Genomic DNA, 17,289 nt, shown 5'->3' on the forward strand with positions numbered 1-17,289 from the left:
CACCAAGGCAGAAGCGACTCTCATCGCTGAAGACGACACGTCTCCATTCGTCCCTCCATTCACGCCTGTCGCGACACCACTGGAGGCGGGCTGCACGATGTTGGGGCGTGAGCGGAAGACGGCCTAACGGTGTGCGGGACCGTAGCCCAGCTTCATGGAGACGGTTGTGAATGGTCCTCACCGATACCCCAGGAGCAACAGTGTCTCTAATTTGCTGGGAAGTGGCGGTGCGGTCCCCTACGGCACTGCGTAGCATCCTACGGTCTTGGCGTGCATCCGTGCGTCGCTGCGGTCCGGTCCCAGGTCGACGGGCACGTGTACCTTCCGCCGGCCACTGGCGACAACATCGATGTACTGTGGAGACCTCACGCCCCACGTGTTGAGCAATTCGGCGGTACGTCCACCCGGTCTCCCGCATGCCCACTATACGCCCTCGCTCAAAGTCCGTCAACTGCACATACGGTTCACGTCCACGCTGTCGCGGCATGCTACCAGTGTTAAAGACTGCAATGGAGCTCCGTATGCCACGGCAAACTGGCTGACACTGACGGCGGTGGTGCACAAATGCTGCGCAGCTAGCGCCATTCGATGGCCAACACCGCGGTTCCTGGTGTGTCCGCTGTGCCGTGCGTGTGATCATTGTTTGTACAGCCCTCTCGCAGTGTCCGGAGCAAGTATGGTGGGTCTGACACACCAGTGTCAATGTGTTCTTTTTTCCATTTCCAGGAGTGTATATATCCTCTCTAGTATCAAACTCCCTCAAATTGTTTTGACATAAAAGTGTGTAGATGTATTGGTTTACGAAAGACAGTATTTCACTATATTCAGCTTGATAAAGAAAGGTTGGCAGTGTTCCTTAGAGCTCACTTTGTTCATTATTCTGATTATTTTTTTAACTTCACTGATAAAACACAAGCCAGTCAAGCAAGATTAGCAATTGACCCTGCCAACCCACAACTCATCACCAGCTGGCAAAGATTTGTTTTTCTTTTTCTTCTGACTCCCATATGTTATTTGATAGACTATTGCAAGTTGAGAAAATGATGGTAATGGCTAGCCAGAGGCCAGACTGAAACAACAAGTAAAAAATAACTTCCAAAATTTCAATCAGACACAGTATGCAAGGATCCTGTAGATTTGTGCTCTCCAAGGAATATAATGTTGTATAAGATCACCGTTAGAGTCTAGCGCATAGCGTTGCGAGCTATTGGTCTGGAAGCCCTGGGTTCAATTCCTGGTGACACCTTCCTATTTTTCTGTGTTGCCGAAGTCTGGAAGGGAGTTCAGTCAGCCTCATGAGGCCACACAAGAAGCTACTCATAAAATAAGTTGCAGAACTCCTCTGCGAGCCACTAAAATTGCATCAGATTGAAAGGTCTACACTAGACAGAGAGCCATGTGGTATTCATTTATTTAATATTGCATTATTTACCTCTTCTGATTACTGCTCGCCTCATATCAAAGCTAACATTAGCTAGTAAGAAGGTTAAATGAGAACAAAAAAGCAACTCTGCACTGTTTGTGAGTGAAAAAAGATTATAAATGCTATGGGAATGGATGTGGTGTACCCTAGAACAATATTGTGAAAAAGAAAGTTGCTACTCACCATGTAGTGGAGATGCTGACTGAGTGACAGACAGGCACAAAAAGAAACAGGCAACTGAGGCCACACTGCGAGCAGCAGCACCAGTGCATGATGGGAGTGGCAACTGGGTGGGTGTAACGAGGAGGCTGGGGTGGGGAGGGGGAGGGATATTTGGGTTGGGGTGTCAGACAGTGACGCACTGTTGGGGAGTCCGCAGGGACAAGGTGGAAAGAGGGTATAGGGCAGCTATGTGCAGTCGGGAGGTTAGATGGAGAGGCGGGAAGGGGTATGGGGGTGGGATAGCAGAAAAGGAGAGAAGTAAAATGACAGCGTGATGGAGTAACGAGGGCTGTGTAATGCCAGAATGGGAACAGAGGAGGGGCTGGATGGGAGAGGACAGTGACTAATGAAGGTTATGGGAATGTAGGATATATTGCAGGGAAAGTTCCCACCTTTTGCATTTCAGAAAAGGTGTTGGTGAGAAGGATCCATATGGCACAGACTGTGAAGCAGTTATTAAAATGAAGGATGTCATGTTTGGCAACATGCTCAGCAACAGAGTGGTCCACTTGTTTCCTGGCCACAATGTGTCGGTGGCCATTTGTGCGGACAGACACCTTGTTGGTTGTTATGCTCACATAGAATGCAGCTCAGTTGTTGAAGCTTAGCTTGTAGATCACATGCCTGGTTTCACAGGTAGCACTGCATTTGATAGGATAGGTGATATTTGTGGCCAGATCAGAATAGGTGGTGGTGGGAGGATGTATAGGACAGGTCTTGCATCTATGTCTATTACAGGGGTATTAGCCATGAGGTAAGAGGTTGGGAGCAGGAGTTGTGTAGGGAGGGAAGAGTATATTGTGTGTTTTTCCAATTTTTTCGGATGTAATTCTTCTTTATTTACATAATTTTTCGCATTTTTCCCACCACCGTTGATCCTTGCTCTGTCCATCTGCGTCAATGCAGAAAAGTTTCCTTACTCCTACCTAGAACCCAGTCCCACATACTGTTCCTGTGTTGTTGCTTGGCTCATGGAATCCCCCAAAAAGGCCTTGCCATCAAATTGTCCATCTCCAGCTGCCATCCCTCCCTCCATAATGATCCCACCTGTTCAGATTCCACCAATCCTTACTTCTGAAAAACCATACCAGTCCAACCCAAACCTCCTTGCAGTACCTTCTCTCCATCTGCAAAATTCTGCTATGCAATCCCAAATTCCTGGAACCCATAACACACATTGAAACTCTTGCCCTCCAGGAACTAGTGCAACACGCCAAACGCCACCTCAAAAAGCTTTCCACCCAGCTCACTTCGTACTCCCATCTTGGAGCACCACTGTCCACCCCATCTACAACAACCTCCAAACCTCCTCCATGTCCCCTCATAGCTGACAAACACTGTCTCGCAGACCAACTACATTTACCCCACCCTCCAAAATTCCCTCCTACCACCACACAGAATCCAGAACCTAAACAGACCCACAACACAGTCATGAACATTTCCTCCAAAATCCTTAGCCCCAGTGAAATATCAGTCCTTTCCAAATGCCTCACCTTTTGCCCCACTCCCAAATTCAATCATGCTGGACTTGTTAAAGGGATGATCCACCCCCACCCCCTGTTAACTTTCCAGAATTTCTTAACCTCAAGCCTTGTCTCACTGTCATTCCCCAAATCGCTCAACACGCAGACTAACCTTACATCCGTAGAAAGAACCGCAGTCCACCATCAAAAAGCTGATCCTGACCTTATAATCCTACCTGCAGATAAAGACCCCACCACTGTTTTTTTGAACTGCAAAGATTATCTGACAGAAGGGCTCTGCCAGCTGTCAGATACATCCACCTACAAAACTTGCCACATGACCCCAGAAACCCAGTAGGATCTCCAGTCACTCCCCAAATCCTTAGGCCCATCCCAAAACATAACCCCGGAGTCATCTCTCTGCTCACCCCTACCACTCACTGAACTCCTACCTTCTACATGCTTCCTAAGTCCATAAACCCAACCACCCAGGATCCCCCATTGTGGCCAGCTACTGTGCCCCCACTGAGATAATCTCTACTCTCATAGACTAACACCTTCAGCCTATTACCTGGAACCACTCTCCTATACAAAAGATACCAACCATTTCCTCCACCAACTCTCCACAGTTCCTGTCCCTTTACTGTACGATGCCCTGCTCGTGTTCCTTTACACTAACATCCCTAATGCCCATGGCCTTACCCCTATTGAACACTACCTTTCCCAATGCCAAATGGATTCCAAACCAATAACCTCCTTCCTAGTCACCATGATCAACTACATCCTCACCCACAATTACTTCTCCTTTGAAGGCATACCTACAAATAAATACATGGTACGGCTATTGGCACCCACATGGGACCATCCTATGCCAACCTATTCATGGGCCATCTAGAGGAATCCTTCCTAAACACCCAGAATCCTAAACCCCTCACCTGGTTCAGATTCATTGATGATGTCTTTGCGATTTGGATTGAGAGTGAGGACACTCTATCTGCACTCCTCCAGAACTTCAACAACTTCTCCCCCATTTGCTTCACCTGGTCCTACTCAATCCAACAAGCCACTTTTCTAGATGTTGACCTGTACCTCTAAGATGGCTACATCAGTACCTCTGCCCATATCAGACCTACTAACCACCATCAATACATCCACTTTGACAGCTGCCATCTGTTCCATATCAAGAAGTCTCTGTCATACATCTTGGCTAGCCAAGGTCATCGCATCTGCAGTCCCTCTCGAAATATACTGAGGGTCTCACTGAAACCTTCACAAATCTTAACTATCCTCCCGACCTTGTACAAAAACAAATCTTCCATGCCTTATCTTTCCAGTCTCCCACCACCTCACAAAGTGCCACTGTCTGGCCACAGAGGAACATTCCAATTGTAACTCAGTACCACCCAGGACTGGAGCAACTGAATTACATTCTCTGCCAGGGTTTCGACTAACTCTCGTTGTGCCCTCAAATAAGAAATGTCCTGTCCATTACCCTTCTCACCTCTTCCATAGTGGTATTCCACCATCCACCAAATATACACAATATACTTGTCCATCCCTACACAACCTCTGCTCCAAACCCCCTACCTCATGGCTCATACCCTTGTAATAGGCCTAGATGCAAGACCTGTCCTATATATCCTCCCACTATCAGCTACTCCAGTTCAGCCACAAACCTCATCTATCTCATCAAAGGCAGGGCTACCTGTGAAACCAGTCAACATGACATCCTTCATTTCAAATGGTTCAAATGGCTCTGAGCACTATGGGACTCAACTGCTGAGGTCATTAGTCCCCTAGAACTTAGAACTAGTTAAACCTAACTAACCTAAGGACATCACAAACATCCATGCCCAAGGCAGGATTCGAACCTGCGACCGTAGCGGTCTTGCGGTTCCAGACTGCAGCGCCTTTAACCGCACGGCCACTTCGGCCGGCATCCTTCATTTCAATGACAACTTCCAACAGCAGCTTTTCTGAACTGCAAAGGTGGGAACTTTCCTTGCAATATATCCTATGTTCTCGTAACCTTCATTAGTCATTGTCCTCTCCCATCCAGCCCTTCCTCTGTTCCCATTCTGACACTACACAGCCCTCATTCCTCCATTACACCCAGTCTTTTTACTTCTCTCCTTTTCTGCTATCCAACCCCAACCCCCTCCCCACCTCTCTGCTGCCCTTCGTCTAACCTCTTGACTGCATGTAGTTGCCCTACCCTCTTTCCACTTTGTTCCTGTGCTTCTCAACAGTACATCACTGTCTGCCACCCCTACCCTACTATCCCTCCACCTCCCTACCTCAGCCTCCTCGTTGCCCCCACCCATCGCCACTCCTATCATACACTGGTGCTGCTGCTCGCAGCTTGGCCTCAGTTGCCTGAGACTGCAGTCATGTGAATGTGAGTTGCATTTGCTTGAGTTTGTGTGTGCGTGTTTGTCGCCTGATTTTTACGAAGGCCTTACTGGCCAAAAGCTATTTTTGTGACAGTCTTTTCGTTGTGTCTATCTGCAACTCAGCATCTCCACTATATGGTGAGTATCAACTTTCCTTTTCACAATATTGTTACATTCCATCTTGAATTTTCCATTGTGGTGTACCTTACTTTTTTATGTGATTTTTTTCTCCAAAATTATAATTCATTTTGTTCTTAACACTCTTCAGAAATGAAATTCTAAATTGCGGTGCAACGTAAAAAAATGTTTTTCTACTGATTACATCTGCAAAAAAATTTATTATTGTTATTAGTATTTCTTCTTTTAATTTAGGGATTGAAAACCCTTATAGTCAAGATCACACATGAAATTTTCTTTATTTGGATGGATTACTGGTTTTGGCTAACATTCTAGCCATCTTCAGATCGTAAAACATCCTTGATTAGTGTTGGCTTCACACATCATTAAAACCTTTCTTAAAATGACAACATCCATATGTAACATAGTGAAAAACAGCTTTTCATTGTTTGTGGCCAGTGTAATTGAACAATGGTCATAAAACGAAGGTGTTATGTCATTCAAATTTAAGTCATTTTAAGAAAAGTTTTAACAATATGTGTAGCTGTACTGGCACTAACATTAAACAAGAATGTTTTATGATCTGAAGATGGCTAGATCATTAGCCAAAACTAGTAATCCATCAAAATTAAGATGATTTCATGTGCAACCTTGACTTCATGGGTTTTAAATCCCTGTCATAACTAAATAAAATTTACAACAGATTGCTTATATCTTCACTGACAATGTCAACAAACTTGATATTTAATATTTGTGTTGACAGTCTCATTAAGTGGTTTATGTAAAAGGAAAAATTTAGCATATCTAAATACTTGTTTGGAGCAGTACAAAATTTTATTATTATGTGACAATAGGCATTTCAAAATACTATTCAGTAAATTCCACACATTTTTACTCATTTTGACAGTGATCTCTCATATTAATGTCTTACATGTAATTTTGTAATGTTTAAATCCATTTTCAGTTAAGACTGCTGATTGTGCATCTTCTTTGTCTTCTTCATTTATGTGTGTGTTATTAGTCATTTGTTTTTTGTGATACACATCTTCTTCTTGGTTTTCAATGACTTCTCCCTTTACACTTACATCTGAATATTTTGAGAGCTAATCTTTATCTGTTCATCCTGTTAATGTGTTTACTACATTTTGTTGAGTTTTTATTGACTTTATCAATGAATGTTAAGTTCATTGCTGGTATAATCCTTTCTAATTCTGTCTGATCTATTACATCTTTTCACTGCTTTCAGAAATACCGGGTGTGGCAGAACCGACTAAGTAGTTTTAAGGAGCAATAAAAAGTAAATCTGGATGTATAGAGGAAAAATGTTTTTATTTTCTAAATTAATACAATATACCATTTTACATTCATTTAGTTTTCAAAATAATGTCCTCAAGATGGCAGCTGTTAGCATCAATACATTGTTGTAGACGATCCCTGAAGTTTCGAACAGCTCTTGCACACATATTGCAGGGTATGACATTCACTTCATCAATAATCCACTCTTTTAACTTTGGTAGAGTGTGAGGGCAGCTTTTGAAAACATTTTCCTTCAGATACCCCCAAAATGCTCAAATATGGTGACCGACATCATCCCTCAAAGAGACTAAGCATCCAAGAAACAGTTCTCTCAAAACATCAAGTGAAATTTGAGCTGTGTGAGCAGTAGCTCCATCTAGTTGGAACCACAAGTCCCCCAGTCCATGTTCTTCAACAATCTCATCCATTCTGGGGTGCAGAAAATTTTGCAACATTGAAACATAACGTGTGGAATTCACTGTCATGGTCACTCCTTCCTCCTCAAAAAAGTAAGGGCCTACCATAACAAATTGTGATATGACACACCACACTGTTACTTTAAGGGAATGTTGCGGTCTTTTATGAATAATTTGGGGGTTATTTTCAGCCCATTAGTGAAAATTTCACTTATTCATGCACCTGCCAATGTGAAAATGTGTCTCGTCACTACTGAAGAAAGTTGCATTTTGACGGTTGGCATAGTCTGCTGGGCATTGATTATTTTGAAAGGATGGAACTTCAAATCACATTGCAAAATCCTTCTCAAACTGCAGTCTGAAATCCCCAATGCAACAGCATGTCGTCAAGCAGAATGTTGCGGCAATTGTTGAACTGCTGTTCTCACCTGCTGCACATTTACTGGCATTGTGATGGATCTGCGTCAACCATGTGTATCTATTCTTAATGTGCTACCAGTTTCCTCCAAATGCCGAACCCAGGACCAAATTGTGTTTGCATTAGGAATGGTATTGTTGTGTGGAAAGTTGAACTGTCACTGAGAAGCTTGTGTAGCAATCACAGATCTGTTGTTTTCATAATAAGTGCGAACGGCAAAACCACGATGTACATTGGTCCAGACCATGTTGGCTACTGAAATGGGGTCAATGACTGAACAAAGGCAGACCACATGCAGCTGCCTACCCCCACCACAGCCCCAGCAGTAATCGATAGAAACTGCTTAGTCGATTCTGCTGCACTGTGTATCATTTCTGCTGACTGCATTGTTCTGTCTTATGTTTTTCACTGATCACAAACATTATCTTGTCAAATTTAATTCATATCTGTTTCCACATTCTAGTAATGAACTGTTTGTTAACAAAAAGAGTGACATCAACAGCATATAAGAGACAAATTAAGATAGTGTGCCTGCCTATTGAAATACTTGAGTCTGTTCTGGCTTTCCATTCTTGTGTTGCATTGTTCAGATGCTTGGGTGATACACTACATCCTTGTCTAATGCCTTTGTTTGTCAATATAGGCTATGTTAATTCATTTATTTGTGCAAGGAACAGAATAAGTTAGTCACAGTTTGGTGACAAACTGGTAAGGGATATGAACAATGAGATTTTCCATGACGCACTTGATTTTTGCCAGAGAAACTGCATTTCATTTATGTCTTATGTAAGTTGTCACTATATGCAGAAAATCGGTTACAGGCACGAGAGCTCTGAAGACAAGTGTTTTGTGCCACTGCATGTTGAAAAATTAGCAGACTTTTCTTTGTTTTATGAAAACACTGTCTGAAAAAAGTTTTCATTACAAAAATTATTTGCAACTGCTGTATACGCTGTTTCCTGTGCACTTAAATGAGAAAACCACTGACATCATTTGCAAGTGAGGCAGAGTGCCTCCCGTACTAGCACAACAAAGCTTGTTTCACATCATGATCATTATTGTGAATGTCATTTATTGAACATATCATTGATTTACATATCATCCAGTGATCATATTCATATACCGCATGAACAACAAAATCTGCACAAATTTGCATTTCCCACCACATTGTCCCTCCCTCCAGAGATTGTTGTTGATGTCAACACTGCCAGTTGAATTTAGTAAACGGATGTGAACTCAATATGGCCGTGATGTTGAAACAAAGAGCAAAGCATGATAAAATAGCCACGATGATTGAGGGCTTTCTTGCTCATCAGCAGCTGTAATTCATTTCCTTATATACCTGAAGCTTCAGAACAGTCTAAAAAAAAATTCTAATATACCAAAACTCGCTCGAAAAACTTCATCATAAGGACCCATGAAGTCATCAAAAGAGCTCAAGCATTTATTTTAGTGAATTCAAGGTAATCTTTGAGATCATTGTTGAAGATTATCAATCTAAGTGAACTGATTATGTGTAGAACTGCCAAGGAGGATATTCAATACAAGTCCTATACACTGAAAGTAAGACAAATGCTCTCCAAGACTGCTAGGACAGAGCCAGTCAGTGACTGCAGTTTGCTTCTGTATTTATTGAAAATCGATGCCATGGGTAGTTTTTTTTTATGTGCTGGTTTTTACAGGGGGGGGGGGGGTTAAGAAAGAAAAAAAAATCTGGAGAAATGGCCACTGGCTTGCACTCAAGCCAGAGGGTGTTCCTGTTGTCAGAATAAAATTTCATACTGGTGTTCATGCTCTACATACTGTGTCCAGCTATTTGGTATAAAATTGGATATTAGCCAGTTTAGGTATGTTTTGGTCTAAGGAATTTTGGTATCCCAACAGCCCTGATCTAACTCCCGGATTACTACATATGGAGTGCAGTTGAAAAGATCACCAACAAATCTTGACTTCCCATTGTCATGTCATTAAAGACCACCATTGGGACAGTGTTCACTGGTATGTAGTATACATTACATTGAACACGAGCACACTTCAGACAGAGATTAGAGGCAGTTATTCGAGCTAAAGGGGGTAAACTGGATGACAGAGCTCTATATAGGTGCTCCATGTATCATGTAAAATAATTTTTTGTGATATTTAATATCTCTCTAATGAAAATTTTGTGTAAAGACACTGTTAAATTTGTTGGATTTTGGTGACAAACCCTGTATTGTTGCAAATACCATACATTTATGTTGTTTTGGATCACTGATCTGGTTTGTTTTATCTTTACTTTTTTCTGCCTGCTGCTATTTCAGGATTATGAAGAAGAGAGAATAGAGAACAATAAAGAAGAAACTTGGGATTCAGAAGAGGAGGATGAGAGAAAAGTAGAGAAGAGCCCTACACCCATGAAGAAAGTTACAGGTGTGTGGTACTGGGTGTACATGCAGTGATGAAGAGGCTGCAATGTTTACATTGAATTCTATAGGAATTTTGAAGGAAATCCTACATCCGCCTTTCATACAAATGATGAAAAAACCTGTTTATTCTTATTTATATGAAATTAACTCCCTCCCTTCCCATCTCTCTCTTGCCCTCTCCCCCCCCCCCCCCCCCACCTCTCCCCCTTTCTCCCTTTCTCTCCAACTTCTTCCCTCTCCTGTCCTTGTCTCTCTCTTCATCTCCAACTTCCTCTCATTTTTCACTCCCTTCTCGCACTCTCCTCCTCTCTATATCTATTTGTACTCTACCCTGAAAACTCCTTTCATTTTGTTGTGCAGCCAGGGAGTTGTCTGTTGAAAGACCTGCCTCACATTGCCCTGCTACCCCATACCCATCTTATGCATGCTCCCTTACCCCCTCCCCACCTCCATTAGTCCAAGCAACTGCTCTCAATAACCAATAAACAGTCTTGATGCCACCACAAGAGTGTGTATTCGGATATCTATGTGGTTGCATGCGTAAATTTTTTTACTTTTGCTTGAAAAAAGAATAAGAAGTCATATGTCTATGCATATGTCTATGCGCCACATATCAGTCTGCTATAGGTAAGTGCTTACCTTTAATTTATTTTATGAATATGACATTAAATCTGTGCATACAAACTGATATGATGTTGATGTTTTCTTAACAGTAAAGAATATGTGTTAGCACAGTTTATGATGAATTATCTACATCTACATCTACATCTACATGATTACTCTGCAATTCACATTTAAGTGCTTGGCAGAGGGTTCATCGAACCACAATCATACTATCTCTCTACCACTCCGCTCCCGAACAGCGCGCGGGATAAACGAACACCTAAACCTTTCTGTCCGAGTTCTGATTTCTCTTATTTTATTTTGATGATCATTCCTACCTGTGTAGGTTGGGCTCAACAAAATATTTTTGCATTCGTAAGAGAAAGTTGGTGACTGAAATTTCGTAAATAGATCTCACCGGGACGAAAAACGTCTTTGCTTTAATGACTTCACACATGGAAGGCACATGTGCCTAAATTGTGTTTGTGATGTTAATAAACAAGTAACTCAAAGAACAGTTTAGGGGTAACATGTTGTTTCTGAACTCAATATGTGTATTGAGTGTTTTTCTTCATAATTATCATGGCAATTGAGGTATTTGTCATGACAGTGTATCATTAATTTTGTCTCCTCAGCAAGCTGCTGTTGAGCCCTGTCCTCATGGTGCCCTAGAATTCCCTCACATCTGGTTTAGGTCAACTTTCTTTACCTCATACTACATGTGTGTTATTTCCTCCCCTATAACGTTGTTGTTCTTTTCTTCAGCCTGACTAACAGTTTGATGCAGCTTTTCATGCTAGTCTCTTCCGTGAAGACCTCTTCATCTCTGAATACAGCCTACATACATTTGACCCTGCTTACTGCAGTAAAGCCTTGACCTTGCTGTGCAATTTTTACACACCCCCCCCCCCCCCCCCCCCCACACACACACACATACTTCCTTCCAGTATTTAGCTGACAGTTCCTTGCTGTGTCATGATATGTTCTATCAACTGATCCCTTCTTTTGGTATAACAGGGTGTATACGACCCGGGACAACCGGGAATTCCGGGAAAAACCCGGGAATTTTTTCATCCTGGAGAAAACCGGGAAAAACCCGGGAATTTTTCGGCATTCCGGGAATTTTTCATTGTTTTAGCTTTCAGTTACATTTTTGTAGTTTTGACTGCAGAATTGATTCTCTAGCAAAGAATTTTATTGTATCCTGCTACTGGAGAATGATACTGCTGCAATAAAATATAAACGAGAGGGAAAAAAATAAAACTGTAGTGGCAAAGGAAATGTGCATTTTACGACAACAAAACACCGTGCACGCACAAGCGTCTACAGATAGCAAAAATATGTTAAAGGCCGTAGGGCGCAGACTGTAATTCTTCGTAACAATAAACTGCTTGCTATGAGCATGACGTCACAACTGTTCACATTAGGTTCGTTTGACCAGTTGCCAGCGGTTTGTTGCGCATGCGCATTTGACTCGCGTATAAGCAGTACCTTCTCTCGCTTCCCGCTTCTTGAAGTTTGGCAGTTAACTGCATCGGTAGTAGCAGCAAGCAGCCAGATGCAAACGAGAAAAATTTTTCTCGCGCGCGCCCTAGCTGCCAGATTCGCGCTTGCACAGAGTTGTCTGAGTTGTAGTGGGGAGGGGGTTAGTCTCCACGTGACCCGTGTTTACGTTAAGTGATTTCGCTGCTTCTCTTCGTGTACAGCTCCCACGTCAAATGAAAACAAAACGGATTTCTGTGGCCGGGAGCTATCAAGTGAATTAAAATGCATTCACATAATTACAGAGGGCAACAATATATTATTAATTTCAGTTTCTGATTTTATTTTCTTTCCAAGTTAGTAGCAGTCGAGCATTAATCGCCTTGCAGAAGAATGAAGTTATTTTTGCAAGTTTGCTAAAGAAATTCCGCTGAGGCGATCATTTTATTTGAAACGAAGTGTTTCATTTAACAATTTTGGGTACTTCCAACTGTTCGGTGAATTTCAAGTGCACGTTATCATCTTCTGCCATGTATGGCATTATGCCATAATAAAGAACCAAACATGAGATCGTAGAGTACTGGTACTCCAAGAAAATTTACATCCCAAAAACCACACTGAAAAGCTTAATATCAGATGGGACCTACTTCATTGTGAATCTGGAAAAAACCAATGTGCACTTCAAGCCGAATTATGCATTTTAGTATGATTCACGAAATTTTGATGCCTTTTGGAGTATCCTCTGATGCCCTGTTTCTTTTATGGTGTAGTGTAAGCTCTCTTAGTGCTTTATACACATGAACATGCGGGCTTCCTACACCACTGCAGTTGCACACGCACAATAATTCGTTTTTGGCGCTCTCTGGCAACTGGTAAATCGAACCTATAACTAACAGTATTGCGAACGGTGGTTAGAGAAGCGTTACTTTCAAAGTAAATTTCTTTTTACGCAAGATGAATTATGTTACGTGTGTGAAAGTGGGATGGATATCTAAATCACAGAGCGTTCGAAACTGAACAGTTTGAGGACCAGCCACTTCAAGAATTTCGAGCCGAGGCATTTATGTCACAATTTTAAATTTACTGGCACATTTGTGTGATGTATCTTAAAGTATATCACACCAAAAAAAGACCAATATTACACGTGAAAGCTTAGCTTTTCTTGTAGATATACGGTACTGTGTACATTAATGTAAACCGTTAACTTTTCCTCTTGTGTGTTCGCGCTATGTAACCAGTAATCTTGCTAGTGGCTGACTATAACACGTGCCCTATGCTCTGAATAGCTGCTGTCATCGGCTGGCGAGATCTCGTGGCTTGAGATATGACTCGCTTTCTAAAGGACATCACAACCTCGGTTGCAACGCTCCGGAAACTAACAAGCTGTGTTTGGTGCAATTCGAATTTATACTTTCGTAATACGAAAATATGCAGCGTATATGTTGCTGCAAATCAAAGGTCTTTCCAAAACTTCTCTGCTCTGGCTTTTCTTTTTTTTCCGGGAAGTTCTACGCGATTATATAAAACGTTAACCATTCAAAGGATTGATAAGTTTTACAGTTCCGAGGGAACTTTTTCTGTGCTAAGTGACAGTAGGTCGCCCGGGAAAAAGCATATTTTGTAAATGAGATATCCGGGAGAAATCCGGGAATAATCCGGGAATTTTTTTTCCTTGTCCCTGTATACACCCTGTATAAATTCCTTTTTCCACAATTTGACCCAATATATCTTCATTAGTTATACAATATAGCCATCTAATGTTCAGTATTCTTCTGTAGCATCACATTTACGAAGCTTCTATTCTCTTCTTGTCTGACCTGCTTGTTGTCCGTATTTCAGTTCCATAAAAGGCTACAATCAACACAGATATTTTCACAAGACTTCCTTACACTTTAATTTATATTAGATGTTAACAGATTCATCTTTTTCACAAATGCTTTTCTCGCTGTTGCCAGTCTATATCTAATACCTTACCTACTTTTGCCGTCATCAGTTATTTTGATGCCCAAAAAGCAGAACTTGGTTGCTGCTTTTAGTGCCTATTTTCTTGATCTAATTCCTTCTGCATCCTGTGATTTACTTCAATTACGTGCCATTATCCCTGTTTTACTTTTGTTGATGTTCATCCTATAATATCTTTTTGAGACATTATCCATTCCATTCAACTGCTCTTCCTACTCTTTTACTATCTCTAACTGAATTACAATATTATTACTAAATCCAAAAGTGTTTATTTCTTCTCTGTGAAATTTAATTCCTACTCCTAATTTTTATTTGGCTTCCTTTACTGCTTGCTCAGTGTACACATTGAAAAACACCAGCAATGGGCTACAACCCTATCTCATTCCCTTCTCAACCACTGCTTCCCTATCACACTCCTTTGACTCTTAGAATTCCCTTCTGGTTGCTGTACAAGTCGTAAATAGTCTTCACTCCCCATATTTTACCCCTGCTAACTTCAGAATTTCTAAGAGAGTATTCCACTCAACATTGTCAAGGGATTTTTCTGTGTGTAAAAATGCTATAGAAGAAAGTTTCTCTTCCTTTGACCTATCTTCTGAAATACATTTCTCCAGAGCACAAATTGATCTTCCATAAAGTTGTCTTCTATCAGCTCTTCCATTCTTCTGCAAATAATTTATGGCAGTATTTTGCAACCATGACTTATTAAATAATAGTTCAGTAATCTTCACACCTGTCAGTAAGTGCTGTCTTTGGCATTGGAATTATTGAAGTGTAAGGGTATTTCTCCTGTCTTATGTATTCACCATTCCAAGTTAATAAGTTTTGTCATGGCTTGCTCCCACAAGGTCTCAATAATTTTTAGGAAATGTCATATATTGCGGAGACCTTGTTTTCAGTTAGGTCTTTCAGTATTCCATTGAATTCCTCTTGCAGCATCATGTTTCCCAACTATCTTCATCAACTTCCTCTTCTGTTCGTATAATACTGCCACCTAGTTCATTTACCTTATACAGCGCTTCTAATATACATCATCTTTTCCTCCTTTGGTTAATACTGGCTTGGCTGCTGAATTCTTAGTATTCATACAGCTTCCTCTCTTCTCCAATGGTCTCTTTAATTTTCTTATGGGCAGCATGTATCTTTCCCCTAGCTACACATGCTTCTACAGCCTTGCATTTGTGCTCTAGCCATTACTGTATAGCAATTGTGTACTTTTTCAGTCTCGTTTTTTTAGACATCTGTACTGTCTTTCATCTGTTTCATTTGCTGCATTTTTATATTTTACATTCATTATCTCATGCATTATCCAATTTCTACTGGGCTTTGTTTTTTTGACTATTTAATCATGTGCATCTTTCATTATTTCATCTCTGAAAGCTACCCATTCATCTTCTGTTGTGTTCCTTACCCTTGTATTCCTTTCCCTTGACAAGCAAGGCTAATTCTGGCACCTTGTCAAGGATGCTATTGCAGTTTACTAATGCCACATTGTTTTCTTGTGCTCCATCTGGAAGGATAAATGTTCTCTTCCGAGACTGATCTTATAGAGGAGTTCAGTTAATCTAAAAATCAACCTTGTGAATGCCACATGTACTCTGTTACCAAATAGCTGCTTCCTTTCTGTAGTGCACTACAGACCTTTTTAATTGGGAGGAGGGGGGGGGGGGGGAAGGCTATGATTCTCCATCTGATAGAAGAGGTCAATAAATCCTCATCTGAGAGCATCACAGAGTAGTTTGAGCCTCCGGTTTAAGCCCTCCGCACACTTCTAAACCATTGGACTGCAACAGCTTCTGGGAATGATGCTCAAATTGTGAGTTGTGCTTCCATTCCGTGTGCGAGGGTGGCGGTCTTCAGAAATTCTGTCATCTGTTTAAAGAAATTGAGAATGGCTTGATGACTCAGGCAGGAAGTGTCATTAATACCGGCATGAGCTGTAATTTGCATCTGGTTGTACTCAATGAATTCAGTAGCCGCAGACAGAACCCCTTTATAATCACTCCACCCTTTTCCCCTAAGATAGAGCTTTTGATAACCAGCATATTTACCCTCTGTGCTAGTCCAGAGTTAGCAGTAAAATTTGTAACAGACCTGGTAGTTGATGCATCCCGTGCTGACTCAAATGTGCTGTGAATGATGGACAGTACCTCATATCTGCCCTTGGCAGCAATATGAAGGCTGTCAGCCGTGGCCAATTCAATACCTCATTGTTTCTGGACAGCGGTCAGTTCTCCTAGTGTCTGCATGTGGCAAGCAAAGTTCCTGTCAGTTTTGCACTACACTGAACTATATAAAATAACATGAAGGAAATAACTAACCCAAGTACTCAGAGACTAATTGAGAAACTGCAAGGAAACATCAACAAAAATAACGCAAACTACATGACTACTGCACTGTATGTGATGCAAGCCATCACCAGTAGCACTACAATCTATAACTAATAAAAATGAGACTCAGTGTCAATAAAACACCAGTAGTGGCAATACCCCTAAAAACTTTAAGAATAAATGAAAGCGTAAGGTGCTGCATGCTGCACTGCACATAGGCAGACAATAAAAACAAGATGATTATGTTGAGAAATAGTCAAAAGACCTACAAAGCACCATCACAGAATCCTTTCTGACATTCAGATATCTTTTAATGTGTAGCATTTTTGAAGGATTAAAAGAAAGTAGTCCTCGTATTTTATTTTATGTCCCGCACTTAGTACCATGTATTGGCACTCTGGTAAAAACCTCATAGAGACAATGTCCTCTCAAATTTCATCAGACTGAAAAGTTTTGATGTGACTTTTTTATTGGTCTCCACTTTCCATTTAGAATGTTATGCCATTCAAAACATTGTGAGTAGCTACTCTGATATTCTCAATTAATTGTAATGTTAAGTCTATGCCCATAAACACCTGCTATTGGCATTAACAAGAGCCAATGCATGTGTGTGAAACACTTATCTTAGCATGAATGGATGAACTCTTAGCATGAGTGAATGTAATACATAAACCTACATGTGTAAAGAAAATAGTTGTTACTGCAAACCTGCCATACTACTTGACAGAAATACTTCACAGTAGTTGTGCAGAGGCTTTC

The 17,289-nt window shown here is 41.3% G+C and overlaps 1 protein-coding gene across 1 annotated transcript in view; it reads left to right on the plus strand.

The window, feature by feature from the left end:
• Positions 1–17,289, plus strand: part of LOC126106653 (centrosomal protein of 164 kDa) — a 675,221-nt gene that overhangs the window by 503,791 nt on the left and 154,141 nt on the right. Inside the window, exon 9 of the mRNA XM_049913016.1 lies at positions 10,049–10,157. Within this exon, the coding sequence (XP_049768973.1) occupies positions 10,049–10,157 (109 nt within the window). The remainder of the gene's footprint in view (positions 1–10,048; positions 10,158–17,289) is intronic.

This window comes from Schistocerca cancellata, chromosome 10 (genome assembly GCF_023864275.1).
Source record: "Schistocerca cancellata isolate TAMUIC-IGC-003103 chromosome 10, iqSchCanc2.1, whole genome shotgun sequence".
NCBI classification, from domain to species: domain Eukaryota; kingdom Metazoa; phylum Arthropoda; class Insecta; order Orthoptera; family Acrididae; genus Schistocerca; species Schistocerca cancellata.